We start from the raw sequence: 18,353 nt of genomic DNA, 5'->3' as shown, positions 1-18,353 counted from the left end.
CAAAAATACAACCGAGTCCACGCAGCACATAGAAAAAGAGGGAAGAAGAAATGCATTACTGGGTTGAAGCTTCTTCTTCTGATTTCAATGGACCACTTCCTCAACCTCGCAGGTTAACCCCGCCTCTCTCTATGTATAGATTGGCTCTGTCCTAATTCTTTTTTTTTAGTTTTCTAACGGTTTTGTTGGAATGAAATTGACAGTGGTCACAGTTCTGTTATCGTTGGAAAATCCAAAGTTGTCATCTTCGGTGGCCTCATTGACAAGAAATTGTTGAGTGACATCGTTGTATATGATATGGGTAAGCTTTTTTTTTCTTTGATCGTTTGTTCACTTGCATATTCATTGAATTCTGCGTGACTCAACTTGGTTAAGCTTTGATTTTTGGTAGATCATGGTGTAGTCGACTCTGTAAATTATCAGTTTTGAGTTTTTGGATACTGATCTATTTAGTATTCAAATAGAGCATTCATAAGCTAGCCGAGCAGCAGCCCAGGATCACTGTCAACCCCGGGAAATGGACCGCCCGTAAAAAGATTTTATCTTTTTGCATATATTTATTGATTTGACTTGTTTTTTTTTTTTCATTATTGTGTTGAATTGGTTCAATTTCTTTTCCTCTCCATTTCCACTGTCAAAACAAGAGTACCGCTGCCGGTTTAATTTGTTAAACTAGATAAAAAGCTTTTTTTTTGTCATATTGGTTTTCTCCTGTCGGGATTAGTATTGCATATTCGAAGATGCCTAATCTTATTTCAGTTTGGTAAATCATTGATTGCCAGAAAACAGTAGCGTTGAAGAACTCACTAGAAGTCGATCATATATTATAAACCTCCTTTTGAATTTACACCTGATTACACTGTCTGTTTTCCCTCTTTAGGCCTCCTAATGGTGTCCATTTTCATATATGTCATATACCTCCTTTAGAATCATCCGACTTCCCAAAATTTGAACTCATCTTGAGGCCAGGGCATATGAACTCATATGTGTGAACGTATATGCTCATAAACATAATAAAAAATTTAAATTGAGAAGAGAGGAGGAGGAACGGCATCTGCTTAATTTTGGAATCATATAGCATCTGAGCGAACAATAATTGTAACCCTGCAATTTAGTTGTGTAGACCTCGTAACACTGGTTATACTCATAACCATCATCGAACTAATTTTGATAATATCACATATAAAATGGATGTGACTGGGCCATGAGATAGTTTGAATAAATTCGGATTACGGAAACTTATCAACTGATAATTCTGGAGATTTTGTTCTATTCTGTCATATATAGTGATATAGTTACTGATTTATTATAGTAAAATCTAGATATGGTTATACTGGCAGTACGTGCTATAATATGGAGCACAACCAGGGTATTTGTACATCTTGGATAACAGGATCAAGAATCAAATCTCATGCTCAGAAACTGTCTTCCCAAGAAAACTAGGATTCTGTCTGTATGCAAGAGAGAGAGAGAGAGAGCATTAGCGCTAGCTGTAAAAACGAAATATTTCTGATGTATGGATTTTCTGTTTTTCCAGAGAACAAGCTTTGGTTTCAACCAGAGTGCAGCGGAAGTGGGTCCGATGGACAAGTAGGTCCCAGTCCCAGAGCATTTCATATTGCTGTTTCAATTGATTGTCACATGTTCATCTTCGGTGGGCGTTCTGGTAGCAGAAGGTTTGTAAGAATCTGATACATTTTGTCATGTACACATTTCCGTCAACATTTTGCTGATAAGGATGTTGAATCTGCAGGATGGGTGACTTTTGGGTTCTAGATACTGGTAAGATCTGTAGCTTCATATAACTGTTAAAATGTTTTTTTATTAATAACTACATCCTCAAATTGATGCATGGTTCCTTTTTCTCACCCTTCTTGAATCTATCCCAAAAGAACCAGATATGAAATTTAAGATAGCTTCCAGTTTTTCAAAATATATATTAATGGTTTTCCTCATTCTTAACATATTTTGGGATTTTGTTCGGGCTCAACTGAATTTTTGCTTGCTTCAGATATCTGGCAATGGTCAGAGCTGACCAGTTTTGGTGACCTGCCTTCGCCAAGGGATTTTTCTGCAGCCTCGGCTATTGGAAACCAGAAGATCGTAATGTGTGTAATAAGAAAATGACTTTGTTCACTAAGTAGCTTGGAGAATGTTTTATTGCTATAGATGTTTCTGAAAGATGTTTTTAAATGCAGGTATGGCGGGTGGGATGGCAAAAAGTGGTTGTCAGATGTTTACCTCTTGGACACAAGTGACAGATTCTTTATCAATATTTCTTCATTTGTTCGTTTTAAGGTTATATTCGAGAAAAGTACTAACTTTATCATTTGTTTGTTCAAATAGTTTCACTTGAGTGGACGGAGCTGTCAGTTACTGGAGCATTGCCTCCACCTAGATGTGGCCATACAGCAACCATGCTTGAGAAACGTTTACTTATCTATGGTGGCAGAGGTGATATGGCCCACACTGTTCTTTCCTCTAAGTTTGGTTTTGTTGCTGATTCTTTCTTTAGAGTCCTATAACTCGTGACTGTTATGCTAATCACATGAAAAGTACTGGATTCCAGCTGGACTATTCTTTCTTGAACAATTGCTTTGTCAGAAACCAATTGACTTAAGTTGCCACAATTACCATTATACAAGTACGAATTGACTTGCATTTGAGTTGATGTAAAACTGATTTTAAGAGATATCCTAAAATGAAATATTATGCTAATCGCATGTACTTTGAGTAGTACTGGATTCCAGCTGGACTATTGTTTCTTGAAAAATTGCTCTATTAAAAACCAATTGAATTGACTTAAGTTGCCACAATTACCATTGTGCGAGTAAGAATTGAGTTGCATATGAGTTGATATAAAAACTTATTATAAGAGATATCCTAACATGACAACGTTCCTTTAGTGCTTGAGTTCAATACCGCTACCTTTGTTCTCATTTTATGTTTACTTTCTTCTTGTGTATTACCTTGACATGTAATAGATTAGGAACAAAAACAGATTTTTCACTTTTCATACATTTTCCTATGAGAATTAACATTCAGGTTGGGATCATGAGTGAAGTTGATATTATCATCTTATATCTCTCTTATCTGATGTCAACTTGAACGTGTATTTAAACTATACAATTTAATTATGGATTTATTCACTTAGTTGGTAGTTATATGAACGAAGGATCACTTTACCCCCCGAACTTGGCACAAAGTATCAAAAACGTTCAAATTGCGAAAACTGGATCACTTTTACCCTGAACTTGGCAAAACCGGCTCAAAATCCCCCTCGGTGCTGACGTGGCACTTAATTGAAGAGTGAGTTTAATAAAAATCATAATTAACTCTAATTAATCACACTTAAATACTAATTAAATTTTAATTAAAATAAATAACATCAGGGATCTTTTTAAATCTTTTCCCCAACAGAAAAATATCCAATTTTTTTTAATTCCTTCAACAGATTGGCCGGAAAATTTTCCGGCCAATCTGTTGAAGGAGAACAGACCCACCGGCGGGTCTGTTCTTCAAAAACAGACCCACCGGCGGGTCTGTTCTTGACCCGCCGCCGGTGGGTCTGCTGTTACAGACCCACCAGCAGACCCTCCGGTGGGTCTGTAAACAGCAGACCCGACGTCGGGTCTGTTGTCGAATCTGCTAATAACAGACCCTCCGGTGGGTCTGTTAACAACAGACCCACCGATGGGTCTGTTTTGAACGACCCACCGATGGGTCTGTTTTGAACAACCCACCGCGCGAGGAGCAGATCTGCTCCTTGCTCCTTAGCCTGAGGAGCAATCCTCAGGCGAGGAGGAGCAGTTCCTCCTCGCCTGAGAATGCTCCTCTTCTCAGGCGAGGAGGAACTGCTCCTCCTCGCCGGAGGAATTTTTTTTTAAAAAAAATTGATTTTTTTGTATAAAATACACAATGGTCCTTTATATTTTTAATTAACATTAATTTGATATATAATGTTTTAAAATAAAAAGGATTTATTTGGCTTTTTTTTAATTATTAGGTATTAATCTAAAATGAGTTAAAACAATTAGGATCATTTTAAATTTTTTATCCATTAAACACCACCTAGGGCTGGAGAGTGTATCTCACTCTCTTAGGTGAGAGTGGGGAGGGTTGTTTTTTTACCAAATTTGACAAGTTCAGGGTAAAAGTGATCCCGTTTTGTTAATTTAGACGTTTTTGATACTTTGTGCCAAGTTCAGGGGGTAAAATGATCCTTCGTTCGTAGTTATATACTTGATGAATTTTATAGCTTGCATTTCTTTAGGAAGTTAGCAGGATTTGTTTATTTATAGATTCTTAACTTTGACAGGTGGTGGTGGGCCGATCATGGGTGATTTGTGGGCTCTGAAGGGTCTTATTGAAGAAGGTCGGCATTTGATCTTTTTCAGTACCATTGTTTACAGATCCTGATATACTTTATCCTTCCAGTTATAGAACATGATTTTTGTTGGTAGATGCACCTTAATCTTTGGATAAAATTGTGCTCTGCTAATCTGCCACAACTCTGGAATTATAGCACAGCAATTTAGTTGTTCAAGGATACTTTTTGTCTGGTCATTTCCTTATTGTCCTAAAGACATGTCTGACATAGTTTTAAGCTTGGAAAAGTTCAAAACAGTATGAATAATAAATAGAGTTAGTCTTGGATCAGCTAATGTTTGTTTTGTTCTGACTGTCCCATAAATTATAACTAAAGTTATTAGATTAGACTTTGATTCTAAACCATTCACATGAAATATATTATCATAGGCATGGCAGAATGTAGAACACCTATACATCGTACTCGAATTATTTTGGTCGACTTCAGTTATTTTGCATAATTAATTTCCTTTGTAGATTGAATAGTCATTTGCTTTATTTGGTCTCTTTAACTTAAATTTATTAACTATCACAACACTGACAGGAATCAGGACATGTGTCTGTTCCATGACGTACTAGCAGAATGCTAACATAAAAAGTTGAATATGAATTTGTTTTTGCAAGTGCAAATAAACAACCTAGATCTGCAGTTCAAACTACACTGTGATCCTGTAGGTGATTCTTAGTACTAGTAGTACTAAGATAGATGTCCACAACTGATAATGAAATGCTGGTGGCCACTGTCATAGTGATAATAAGTATTTAGTGGTGCCAATAATGATATCACTATAATCCAGCAACCTAATTTAAATGTATGCTCCGGTGATAGGCTGTCATTTGTATATGTGGGTTCACTTAACAAGATAGATGCATGTAGAGAGCTTTAAAAATAAAATAAAGAATAATTCTTAACGTTGGGCTGAGTTAAGTTTTTATTTTCCTCTTTGTTGTGGAAGGTAGAGAATGAAACGCCTGGATGGACCCAATTGAAGCTTCCTGGTCAAGCTCCTTCTTCTCGTTGTGGCCACACAATAACTTCTGGAGGGAACTATGTAATGATATCTTGAAAACCTCAATTATTTTTGTGGATATCAATTTTCTTTTCTTTTCCCTAAAACTCTTAATCACTCTGCTTCAATCTTCTTGCATATGTGATGATATGTGAGAACTATTTTGACTAGCATAATTCCACTTAAACTCATAATTCCACTTAAATGATGATATGTTAGAACTGTTATCATGCCACGAGTAGAAATATGAAAATATGGTAAACTTTCTATCAGCATAGTTATAATTATAAAATGCTTTCCACCTTCTTGTTGTGCATTTATTTTTCAAGTTCTGCGTAGCCTTTGATGGAGGTAAGGCTTTTATAGTTATGGGTTGAATTGAGTAATTATAAGAGTCCTTATTTTGGCTATTACACTTTGTCACTATGGACGTAAACATGAGCAGGTATGTAATTTTGGTGATAATTATTAGTACGGGGCCCAAAGTCAATTTTGGAGCTCTCCGAAACTTCTAAAACTCTTCTTCAGTTGGTCTCTCCATGTCTCCAAGAGGATCTGCCTGTATCTATGTATTTTCTTAAACAATTTAGGGAATACAATATTTTCTGTATTCAAGGTCCAGCTCACCAGAAGATCACTTAAAGATTAGTTTCTCTAATATTTTAATGTCATGTTTCTGTTAGAGAATTTTAAGTATAATTATCTTTTAAGGTTCCAAGGCTTTGGCTTAGTATTTAAAAGTAACAAGGTTGGATAGGATAGTTCCTATTCCTACAATTGAACTTACTAGATGGAGAAAAGAAACAAAGAATATGTATAACGTGATGTATTTATCTTTTTACTGATACAACCATGCATGGTTTGTCAGCAATATTTAATGTATAGGAGGACAAAAAATTTCTTACCTGGCTATCATCCTTGGTTCAACCTCTCGTATCAGCCTCTTGAGAGGCATACAAGAAATAGTTTGGCGTAATGCTCCAAGCATGGTTAGATTCTATGCCAGACTACCTTATTGGCCCCTAAATATTATCTATTTCATGTAATTTTTTAATTTTGAGGTTTGAGAAGGTGAGTTTTAGAAAATTCTGATAAGTTAAAGATAATTGATAATGTTAGAGAATGTTGATGGACAAACCTCTAGCATACTAGGAGCGGTGGATGGTCTGGGTCTGAAGAGAAGGACGGCATTTTTGACTTTTAAACCGACTTACTCAATCTTCAAAATATTTCCCAAGATTGGTTTTCTTTTGAACTTTGGAGACTTTAATAGTTGGTTTCTAATGGAATAAAATAGCTGTTTGCATGTGAGTGGCTGATAGAGATGTTTAGTGCTTGTGTGTATGTGTATATGTTTATGGGTTAATGTCATAAAAATACACCAACTTTACACGTTTTCTCAATTTAATCACGTTCTTTAAAACTTCTCATAAACATACACCAAATTTAATTTTTTTCCCAAATTCATACATGGTGTTGACGTGTCACTCATTCATTGGTTGAAAATGACTTACATCTCAGCAAATTGCACCAATGAATGCGTGTCACGTCAGCACCATGTATGAATTTGGAAAAAATTGAAAGTTGGTGTATGTTTATGAGAAGTTTCAAAGAATATGATTAAATTGAGAAAACATGTAAAGTTGGTGAATTTTTATAACATTACCCCTATATTTATATGTATATATCAATGTTAATTTTATTTCATCAATTAGTAAAGCTGACTATTAAATTCCTTTTCTTTCAGCTGCTGCTGTTTGGTGGTCATGGCACTGGTGGCTGGTTGAGTCGTTATGACCTTTATTACAATGATTGCGTTGTATTAGACAGGGGTATGTGATTCTGTAAATAACTAGTCAACTATCTTGACAGGTGTTGTCTTGCAAATTATATCCTTACTATTAATATGAGTAATTAAACTCCGAGTTTCTTGACCAGTAGACCTTAATATAAAATTTCCCCTTACTCTGGGTGTTGAATAATTTTTGTTGTTAGGTTAATTTAATTTCTTAATTACTCTTATTTTATTTTGAACCAGTGTTATTATGTGGGTAGAAACGATATTTTTTTAAACCAGTTAGTGGAATCTCATTCTAAGAGTTATAGCTTAGTGTTAGCATAATCTCAACAATCATGATTTCCGACAACAATGTCTCCGAATTAAACTGTGTATCCCATTTTTTATATTCTAGGTTGAAAGAGAGTAATAGATTGCAGTATCTTGATTGCTACATAAGAACTGCCTGACAATCAATTTTGCTGTCTCATGCACAATATTGCTGGAAGACCACATTGAGTCTCTTAAGTTATTCTTCTCTCCACAATGACTACAATGTAAACCTGGATTTCTATTAAAAAGTTAAGACTTTAGGGTATGACATAATCGCGTACAAATTACACCTGTTAAGTTACTAGGGTATGACCATTGTTCAATATAGTACCTATTTTAACAATATTTTCCATCTCATGCATCTCTGTTATCCTAAGTCCTAACTGTTGGTTTACCTTGTCATTGAAGTCTCTGCACAATGGAAAAGATTACCTACTACCGGGGATCCTCCTCCTGCTCGAGCATACCACACCATGACATGCATCGATTCAAGACATCTGTTGTTTGGAGGCTTTGATGGGAAGTCAACATTTGGTGATCTATGGTGGTTGGTTCCAGAAGGTACCATATCGTGTTTCTTTTGTATAGTCAGTATTCATCTATTTCTTTGATTGCCATTAAATGGCTTTTCCCTCTTTGGTGTTATTAATTTATAAATCAAATTCATTCTTGTGTAACTTCTTTGTGCAAATATTTCCAATACCAGTTGCCATATATGCTTGAACAGTTGTTAAATTCTCATCATATAGGCAAACCTACATTATTGGCTATATCTACACGACTACACTGCACAAACTGTTAATTGAATTAAGATACCAAGGGAATTGCCGAATTAATGACATAAGATAAAATTCTCTTTATTATTTGCTATATGGATTTCATCATCTTCCTCTTCTGTTATATTAATTTTCTAAAGGTGTCTTTATGTAAGAATCTGCATATCTTATATCAGGGCCTTCAATTTCAAAGCAATAAGCTTATTGTTGAAAGCCCTTTTGGTTATGATTTTAAACTATCACATTTAGCTACTAGACTTGCATCAGTGCGCTTTTTTGCTTCTTGTATGCAGAATACCAAGTCAGGTTTTGACACTAACATGCTTGTATTACTTCCATGTTTGTCTCGTTTCTAGGTGACCCTATAGCAAAGCGGATGGTTGTATCTCCCCGAAAAACTCTTCCTGAAAGTAATGATTTTGGGAAGGCAAAAGGTAGTGTCCAGTCTGCATACAAGGTATTAACAAACTTCAGTCATCAGCACAACTGCTTATTTTTTTATATTTTGCTTGAATTGACTAGTATCTTGTGTACTCTATTAACACTGACGTTTGTCTTCCGAGTTTGGACAACATACACATAGTTTTAGTAGACAACATACAAATAGGTTATAATCTCTCAACAAGTATAACCAACCTAATGGACTTCAATAATATGAGGTCATGAATATCAATGAATTTTGCTAAGTGGTTGCATTTTTGTGAATTAATTATGTTAAATGTGAAGTTTATAACCTGATGCACACTCTTCAGATATTTGACTGAAACTATATGACATTGACAATTCCTACAGTCTTGGCTATACACAAATTTTTACATTAGAGTCAAAATAGTTATTCATTCTTCTGATTGTTTGAAGACATAGAACTTCTGTTATTTTAGCATACACATATTTTTTATCAGCCATGTAGAAATTTTTCGGTTTACCTTCTTCCTTTTGTAATTTATTTTTTAATGAGCCAACATTTGTTTCCCAGGAAAGTCAAAGGGAAGAATCTGCTGTGGCAGAACTACAAAAGAGGTTAGAAATTTCAGTTTCACTCTCAAGTTCTGGGTTCCAAATTGTAGATGAGTTGGAAGATAGAGAATTTATTGAACTTGCATCTGGACTGGCGGGAGATGGAGTTTCTACCAATGAACAGGTTTTGCAATTATAAATCTGGTTTATTTGTGATGCACCTTTTATGTAGAACACGCTGACATAATTTCTGTATTGAAAAAAAAAAACAAAAAACAAAAGAAAATTCAGGCGCTTCGTGATTACTGGAAGAAGTCTACGCCGAGGTCTATACCACTGAAGGAGGTTGGACCCTTGCTTCGTGACTACCGACGTCTGATTACTCGTCATCATCTGTAAGCAACCATTTACTTGTCATCACGTTTTGCATTTCATTGGTAACATTAGTTGTTCGTAGAATAATAATGTACCTTGCATCTTCTATCTCCTTTTATTTTCTCATGTGGTTAAAATAAATCTTCCAGTGGAGTTATTGGTTCTACGAGATGATTTAATTACATGATTATAATTATCCTTAATTGTGGTTGTGTGACAGGGAAAAAGGCGGAGCTGATTTACAGTCCGTGGAGTCTGGTTTTCCTGAGAAATATGCCTATCAGTTTTATCACATGAAAAATGCTTCTCAGGTACAAGACATTATCTCGTGCCTGAAATCTTTTGTTTCCCCTTCTACATTTTATCTTTGAGGGACTGAACTGAATTTTTTTATAATGTCATACCGACCAAATGAAATTATTGATTCATTCAGTTTGGTTTGGTTTTTGCACACCTCTACTGACTGGTCTCGTATGCTTGTCTTTGGTTTCAGTTGCGGATGGATGATATACCGAAGCTGCTGGCGGAGTACAAACAGCTTTTGCCGGGTTGAGGAATTGTTTAGGGATCCTCTTTCAGGTGGGAAATTGGTATTTGTATATGACTATGTGAACCATTTCCATCTCTTCTGTAAACAGATTCTGATAATGTCGGCTGGTAATGGATAATTATTGTATGATATTTACATGCTAACTCTGAGCTTTTGCAGACTCTTCTAAGGCCATGTTTGGTTCATGGAATGGAATAGTATAGAATAGAATAGCTATTCCATAAGGAATGGAATAGCCATTCTTTAGTTTTTGAGAGGAGTCCTTATTCCACAAAATCATGGAATAACAATTTTTTGGAATACCTATTCCATGAACTAAAACAAAGAATTGTCATTCTATACGGAATAGATATTTCATTCCGCACCTATTCCATGAACCAAACATGACCTAAGTTTTAATTTGTTGTATTTTGGTATGGAGAGTAGATAGCTGTTACTATCTCTGCAGCCAGTGTCGAGTAGTCGAGCACATGTCTTGTAATGCTATATATCTACATATAGAGGTGTAATCGACTCGAGTTGAAACACTATCAAATTCTAACTCGACTCGATCTAAAACTCTAAACTCGATTAAGTTTTATTTTAGGCTTAATGTCTTAAAAACCCCGATTTTTCATCCCCTTTTCAATCCTATCATGACGTTGCAAATATGTCAATTTTACCCTATTTTGTATTTTTTCATTTCAATTATACCCTAAAGCATAAAATTGATCTTTTTTTATTTGGCAAAAATTCTCTAAATTGACCTTTTTTGCATTAGATTAATTTTTTATATTAAATTGACCATTTTTAAAAAAAATTATTGAACTTTTGTCAAATAAATAAAGGTCAATTTTATGCTTCAGGGTACAATTGAAATGAAAAAATGCAAACTGGGGTAAAATTGACAATTTTTCAACGTGAGGGTATGATTGAAAAGGGGATGAAAGGTCGGGTTTTTTTTAAGTCATTAAGCCTTTATTTTAATAGGTCGAACTCGAGTTAGGTAGAACAACTGAAATCAAGCTCGACTCAATTATTTGTATATATATTGAAAATTATTAGTATTTTAATATAACAGTGTTAGTATGGGTATTATTATAAATATAAAATTGTAAAGGATAATATAAATAAATTAACTAAAGTTCGATTAGGTACGTGAGTTTGTCGATTAGAGTATGTTGATGATCGAACTCGATTTGTCTATTGATTCGAATAGTTCGAACTAGAACTTGGTTCCATTTATACGGAGTTGTTTTGAGTATTTCTCAAGTTAATTTTAAATAATTTTTGAGTTGACTTGACTCGGTTACATTTCTAAAGGCATATTGATATATCCTTTCGGACTAATCACTACTATATTTTTTGTGCGTATCTTATTTAAAAGAATTTAGGGATTCCTAAAATCAAGATTCGGAAGATAGTCATACTTCTAACTCATTTCAAAAAAATTAGTAGAAAACAAGTTCTAAAGATTTGAATATTAATTATAAGTCTCTTTTCTGTTGCAATTTTGAAACAAGTTTAAAAATTATTTTACCAAATTACTGATATTGTTCATAACCATAACATCCAAAATAACAGAAAATTAATTATAATAATTAATCAAAAAAAAATCCAAGAACTGATAGAAGAGTACAAGCCCTAATTTATGTAAAATTAAGCTTGTCAGGGTATAATTTTGCTCAGCTCCTCCAATTTCGTCATCCTCAATCTTTCACTCTCAGTCAGCAGCTGATAATTGAAAATAATAATAATAATAATTATAAATCACATAGTAAAATAGTTAAAAATGAATAATTTGAAAGGGCTCAAGTAGAAACATAAATTAAAATTACGTATTAAGAAAATTTAAGGTAAAAAGAGAGAAGAATTGAAGATTATTTAGATACCTCCATCAATGTTGTAACTAGCTGAGCTTTTTCTTTGTTTTTTTCATTAAAAGTTTCCAGAACTTCTTTATATTCTTTTTCCTGTCACTCAAAAAACTAATTAAGTAAATAAACTAATTTATGGAGTAATTACAAACCAAATCAAAAACTTTAAGCGTGTTTTACAATTTTGAAACGACATTTTAACTTTAGCAAATCAAAATTTGAACTATCAATTGTTTCCAATTTAGAACACATCGATATAAAAATATTGATATGGACAATGATATGGTTTTATCAACATTTTTTATCGAAAAATCATTCATCATTCCAAATTGTAAAAATATTAGTAGTTTTTGTTTTAAAATTAGAATCGAAAATTCATATTAAATTTATATAAATTCATAAATTTTATAAATTAATCCTTAAATTATATTTCACAAACGAAAATTATAATGCAAAAAAAAATCTTCAATAATTTTTGGTTTTTAAAAATTTGAAAATTTATAAAAAGGTTAAATAAACACCTTCTTCTGGCATGTTTGTCCAAGTGGTTTGAGCTCTCTATTGGCCATGTCAATCTTTTTACGTACTATTGCAACTTCTTTTCTTGCAGGATCAGCCAATGCTTCAAGCTCCTAATTATACATTATAACAATCCAAAATTTTAGTCATCAAAATGAAATAAATTAAAATTCCATGATTAAAATGAAATAGCTTTAAAATTTAGTGACTCACAATATCAATAAGCAAACCGTCAATCCGGTCTAACTCACTTTCAGTCATTTGGATTAATTATGGACAATATTTTTTATTTTCAAATCAATTAACGACAAAATTATATAATACGAACAAGTTCAAGAATTTGGATGACCCAATTTTATCTTTAGTTGATATAAAAATAGAGAATATTGTCCTTAATTGATGTAAAAATTAAAAATATTGTCTTTAATTGATCAAATTAGCTAAAATTAAATTATTTAACTCCGAGTTACAAATTCATAGACTAAAATGATCCTTTACTCCAATATCAATTACCCCAATCCCATCAAATACAACTTAAAAATAAAATTAAATTCATTAAAAAGGTAAAAAGGAAAATTTAGTGCTTGAACTTACGTCCCAAATCCGAGTCAAGCGCCTAGTTTGTTCTTCAGCTTTATTCAATTGAAGTTCAACTTTTTCTCTAACTTCAATTTTCTTCCTCTCAATTTCTTCTTCTTTAGCCTGAAATGAAGACATATCAAATCTTTGTATGTCATCTTCTTCCATTGATAGCCTTCCACTACTCCCCATCTTTCTCATTGTGAATTCAATTGTTTGATTTTTATGTGTAATTAATGGTGTTCTTGCTTTTGCTTCAAATTTTATCTTAGAGCTATTGCTTTTTTGTGACTTCACTCCTTGAGAAGCAACTATATATTTTTAGGAAATATTGTTAAGAAAGCAACAATATTACTATCTATAATGCCTAGAAAACAATTGTCGAGGGACACGTCTATTCTTGATTGTTAGGGAAACATTTTTCAACAAAAACAGATCAAATAAAGATAAATTCATCATATTTGACGTTTTGGCTCCTTTTGTCCATTAAGCTTCAAATTTTATTTGAGGGGGTAAAACGAGATAGAATAACAAGTTTAAGGGTGTATTTTTCTTCCAGAACGATGAATTTGGCTTTCTTTTAATATTTTGTACCAAATTTAAAGGTTAAAGACTCTTTGTTCGAAAGATTTTGTTATGGTGTGTTTGAACTTTAAAATGATATAAAAGATTTAATATGTATAATATTAAGGATGTTGATTATTTATGGATATTTCATCATTATGTTATAAAGTATTTGTCTTTTGAACTTTCAGGAATTATTAGTTTATAGTCAATAAATTATATTTGTTGATTTTAGGGTAATAGATTTTGGTCGTTCCCTACTTTAATTTATTTTGATTTTGGTGGCTAAATTTCTGTTTCAATGACAATAAGAGTATGTTAAGTAATTTCTAATCAAACTATGCATATGTGGCTGTATAAACATGTCTTTTAGAAACCGAAAATGCAACAAATAAATAAAAATAAAGAGTCCAGTGATAATTGATTCAACAGATAATTGTAATGTCACAAATAATTCAACAGTATCTAAAAGTTTATGGATCAAGTTCACTGAATTAAATTAGAATGTTCAATGAATTAATTTTAAAACGTTTAAAAGTTTATAGTCATTTTGTACAAATCTATTGACTAAGTGGCTATTTGAGGGTATTAAACTCCTTGGGTTATTATAGTTATCGCTAATTATAAAAAAGTCACTAAACTCAATTTTTTTATAAAAGTGTCAGCGTTTTATATGACTTGTCTTACCGACCACATCATCAGAGTCTCATTTGACACGTCAATAAATAATTCTCTAATTAAATAATAGTTTAATAAAACTTTAAGGATCGTTTTAAAGTTTTTATATTTTCCATCTTCTTCCTCCACACGTCAATCAAATCAACCGAAATCCAGAAAAAGGACTGTAATTTGTTGCTTTAATCTTTCATTACCAACTTCTTGATTTACAAAATGCTCAACATGTTTTTGTGACTGGAAAAGCATACAATGTGGTCCATCCAATAGAGTCACCACTTAATAGCTATTTGGGGTTCTTCCGAATTTGATAAATTTGCAATCTTTATTTCTTGACACTAATAATATCAGATATGTCCCATCTGGATTGGGATTCTCTCAAGTTCAAATGAACTTGAGGGGGTCATGTTCACGATCTATATCGTTCATTTAGTAATGAACAGTGTAGATTAATTTGATTAAAATTGTGCTTTTTTATCTACACCGTTCATTTTGTAATGAACGGTATAGATCGTGAACATGACCCCTCAAGTTTATTTTGAACTTGAGAGAATCCCAATCCGTCCCATCTGGGTGTTTTAAGGGTTTCACTAGTTTGCAATGTTTTAATATTGGTGATAATAAAAATCTTCTTGTTTGGAAATTTTCTATTGATTTAGCTGAATCTACTACTTTGACTATTGATGTTCTTGCTTCAAGGACTCGGTAGATAATATCAAATAGGAGAAGAAATGAATAAGAATGTAGATGTTGTATATGGAGGTGATGGCATTCGGTGGTGGTGAATGAAGAGGAAGACTAGGCGGCGAAGAAAAAAAATGAAGAAGATGAGATAAATTTAGGTAAATCAGATTTAATGGTTAATTATATTATCAAATCCCGAAAAAGATGAAATTAGGTCCCTATATTTATATATATCAATCAATATGATTTTTGAGTTTTTATTAACTAAATCTCGTCTAACGTGGTAAATGAGACACATATGATGTGGACAAATCCGGCAAGACATGTCATCAAAAATTGTGAGTTTCATGCGGGCGACATCCCGTTGTAATAAAATGGTAACTTTAGTGACACTGTTGTAAGAAAATTGAGTTTAGTGACATTTCTGTAATTAGTGATAGCTATAGTAAATCAGAGAGTTTAATATCCGGCCATTTAATCACTTGATCAACTCCAAACGTAAATGAAGATAATTAAAGAAAATTTAAAATTTAAAATACATACTTATTATTGAAAAATAGGAAGAGAGTTCATGCCTTATAAAAATGTGCTAGGTTTTGTTCTAGCATGCACATATATAAAATGCATTTAATCAATAAGTTATAACTCAAATGATACACGCACTAAGTAGCAAACTGTCAGATTGCGGGTTTAAATTTTCCTACAAACGATTTTCCTTCTCTAATTATACAAAAGACATGTATTTAAAAGTTTTAAATAGAGGGTAAAATTTGTACACAAAAAATTAAAAGAAAATACTACACTTTCGAAAATACAAAAGCACGAGAAATTTAAACAACTCCAAAGAGAAGGGAATTAATCAAAAAACATCCAGAAAATCAGAGCCAATTCAATATTCTAATGCGTCGCACAGAGCCGAATCAGAGAATTAATTTTTTCAATATGATCAACTTCAAACAAATTAAGATGTTTTTAATGGTGTTTTTGAGGATCTTAATCAACATCTGCATTAGACCATACATATTAAATTTGGTTGTTCTTGCTTATTTTCAATTGTAATTATGTTCTTTCGCTTAAGTACATAAATTTCATGTCGAGATCTAATTTTTAGATTATAAGTAGATTAAATTGATATGTTTATATCTATTTTAATGTTTTAAAATGATTTACTAACTCGTTTTACGTATATATGTGCTTAAGAAATCAAATTGGATTCCAATAATTCACACTATGCAATGAGAGAAAATTTAATCTATGCATGAGATATTGCTCACTACAACTGTTCAAACAAACGTAGGTCGTAGGCGTAGTTAATTTACATCCTTGATTGGCTAATCACACCACTTCACCCCCATACATAATTTCTTTTCGAATGATAAGTTTCTCATGCATATAATTCCAGACCTTATATTTCTTCGAAGTTGCGTAATCAAAGGTAATTAAGCTTTATTATTACTCCTATTTCTTATGTTAGAAGAAGATAATCTCATCTGATTTTATACGTTCAAATATACTTTTGTTGTATGGTTGATTATGATCCACATTGATATTATATATATGATATATATTTCAAATGGATGTGGGCGGTGGTGTTTTTGGAGTTTCAGTTTGCTCGGACTTATGTAAATTTTAAAGGTTAAAATGGAGTCGCCACCTAGTTAAGTTAGGAAATACCTTTTCTATCGACTAGACTTCTCACTCACTTCTGGATGCATTGGATGTTGTGCATCAGACCGAAAGATTCGGGTTCATGGACACAATTAACCTTTGTACTTGATTTATTAATTTTATTAATTTATTAGACATACCCCACGTAAAATATCTCATATTATATATGAAATAACAGTCTCATCAAATAGGACATCCTAAAATAAGTGCTGAAAAGTAAATGACTGGAAATAGTACAAAAAGTAAATATAAACATGCATTATATTTAGTTTGGCATATGACTCGATCTGGACTGATGTAATAAGAAAGAATAAAATATTCCTAAACAAACATTTAACAACAGGAGTTTCTAACACATAACTGATAAATTATTCCAATTGCATGCACAAAGTCTAAACTAGATGTAAAAATGAGATTGATTTTATTATTACCGTCTTGATAATTTATACAACCACTAATCACGATTTTCATGGCAATCTTTGGGTTTTTATGTGATCAATTAGTTTGGAACTAGATTAACATGATTATCTGATAAGTCTGTTAATATTCAATCTAGACATACACAATAAATATTAATTACACAGCCAAAATAATAGTTGATATACATATAAGGTTAAAAATAATAAGATTCAAGATATAGTCAAAACTTCCGTGTTTTTGGAGTTTTTAAACATCTTTTTAGAGTTTTTGGCGGTTGTCTGTCAATTGTCAGTAAAAATAATAAGATTCAAGATATAGTCAAAACACGGAAGTAGTTCCTCTAGTAAACATGAGTCCACTAGTTCGAACAGGGGTTGATTGCAAGTCTGTACGAAGCGGGAAACGTTGATACTAGTTGTTGGGTCGGAGAATTGGCATCATGGCCATGGTGTCATTGGTGACATGGCACATGGCGCCATTGCGGATGTGACTGCAGTATTGTGAGCGGAGCAAGGTTCGTGGGCCGCTCGCCCAAGGCTTATGGATGACTTATCGATCTTTAAATAAGTTTTGAAAATGGATTCGCCACCTAGTTCAACTAGAAATCCCTTTTAAACCGACTAGGTAACCTTACTCGCTTATAGATAAGATTACCGTACATCGGACCAAAAGACTGGGTTCGGGACCTCTCTGAGACTCGTGTGCTTGGCTTATCGGTTACCAGTTTTATTTGCCGGATATATTTGCATTAATCTTATCTTAACATTATATGTAGTTCATAGGATATGAAAGCTGGAAATAAATAAGTATGAAAGCGTGTAAATAGGTTTGACCCGCATATGACTCGATCTGGACTGGCATTTGAGGCAAGTACTAGGTACTCTTAAATTTTCATCTAGCTTTAGAGGTTTCTAACACATAGAAAAGTCTGGCTGGTCTGGATATTTTACATGCATAAAGCCTAAATCTGGATGTAAAGGTTTGATTGATTTTATTAGTGAGTCGTGAATGTCATATACAACCATTTACTACTCATTTCATAGTAGTCTTATGATGTCTAGGTGATGGGCTTAATCTCATTATTTGGCTAATTTATGTGATTAGTCCTTTAACCGGTTAATTGATATGCTTTTGAAAGCGGTAAACATTGCTTGCATGCCAAAGTGCAGTTTGTATACATACAAGGTTATAAATACTTTTTAACCTCGTCGCCTTTGAGTGCCCGACACTCGTACATGTTTT

At 32.9% G+C, this 18,353-nt stretch overlaps 2 protein-coding genes and 1 long non-coding RNA gene across 3 annotated transcripts; 1 reads left to right on the top strand and 2 right to left on the bottom strand.

The window, feature by feature from the left end:
* LOC126660831 (protein GLUTELIN PRECURSOR ACCUMULATION 3) lies at nucleotides 1-10,289 on the top strand. Its single transcript, XM_050354523.2, has 16 exons — nucleotides 1-112; nucleotides 204-301; nucleotides 1,538-1,676; nucleotides 1,754-1,782; nucleotides 2,012-2,108; nucleotides 2,199-2,254; nucleotides 2,347-2,454; nucleotides 4,319-4,375; nucleotides 5,329-5,420; nucleotides 7,126-7,210; nucleotides 7,897-8,049; nucleotides 8,621-8,721; nucleotides 9,241-9,405; nucleotides 9,504-9,616; nucleotides 9,817-9,907; nucleotides 10,090-10,289. Exons 1-16 carry the CDS (start codon nucleotides 51-53, stop codon nucleotides 10,147-10,149), a joined length of 1,506 nt encoding a protein of 501 aa, XP_050210480.1. The 5' UTR covers nucleotides 1-50; the 3' UTR covers nucleotides 10,150-10,289.
* Nucleotides 10,164-10,625, bottom strand: LOC126660834 (uncharacterized). Its single transcript, XR_007635450.2, has 2 exons — nucleotides 10,535-10,625; nucleotides 10,164-10,311 (listed from the first exon to the last, which is right to left on the bottom strand). It is a non-coding gene; the product is annotated as an uncharacterized LOC126660834 (long non-coding RNA).
* Nucleotides 10,626-11,636: 1,011 nt separating this feature from the next.
* On the bottom strand, nucleotides 11,637-13,376 carry LOC126660832 (uncharacterized). Its single transcript, XM_050354525.2, has 4 exons — nucleotides 13,116-13,376; nucleotides 12,524-12,634; nucleotides 12,018-12,098; nucleotides 11,637-11,859 (listed from the first exon to the last, which is right to left on the bottom strand). Exons 1-4 carry the CDS (start codon nucleotides 13,299-13,301, stop codon nucleotides 11,794-11,796), a joined length of 444 nt encoding a protein of 147 aa, XP_050210482.1. The 5' UTR covers nucleotides 13,302-13,376; the 3' UTR covers nucleotides 11,637-11,793.
* Between the last annotated feature and the right edge of the window lie 4,977 nt (nucleotides 13,377-18,353).

Source organism: Mercurialis annua, linkage group LG8 (assembly GCF_937616625.2).
Source record: "Mercurialis annua linkage group LG8, ddMerAnnu1.2, whole genome shotgun sequence".
Lineage (NCBI taxonomy): Eukaryota > Viridiplantae > Streptophyta > Magnoliopsida > Malpighiales > Euphorbiaceae > Mercurialis > Mercurialis annua.
This window is presented reverse-complemented; position numbering and strand designations above follow the sequence as displayed.

Coding starts and splice junctions, on each gene's coding strand:
- LOC126660831 (XM_050354523.2), top strand. CDS start 51: ATGCATTACTGGGTTGAAGCTTCTTCTTCTGATTTCAATGGACCACTT. Junction 2,109..2,198: donor GGAAACCAGAAGATCGTAAT/GTGTGTAATAAG, acceptor TTTTAAATGCAG/GTATGGCGGGTGGGATGGCA. Junction 8,050..8,620: donor ATGGTGGTTGGTTCCAGAAG/GTACCATATCGT, acceptor TCTCGTTTCTAG/GTGACCCTATAGCAAAGCGG.
- LOC126660832 (XM_050354525.2), bottom strand. CDS start 13,301: ATGAGAAAGATGGGGAGTAGTGGAAGGCTATCAATGGAAGAAGATGAC. Junction 12,635..13,115: donor GCTTGACTCGGATTTGGGAC/GTAAGTTCAAGC, acceptor ATGTATAATTAG/GAGCTTGAAGCATTGGCTGA. Junction 11,860..12,017: donor TAGTTACAACATTGATGGAG/GTATCTAAATAA, acceptor TTCAATTATCAG/CTGCTGACTGAGAGTGAAAG.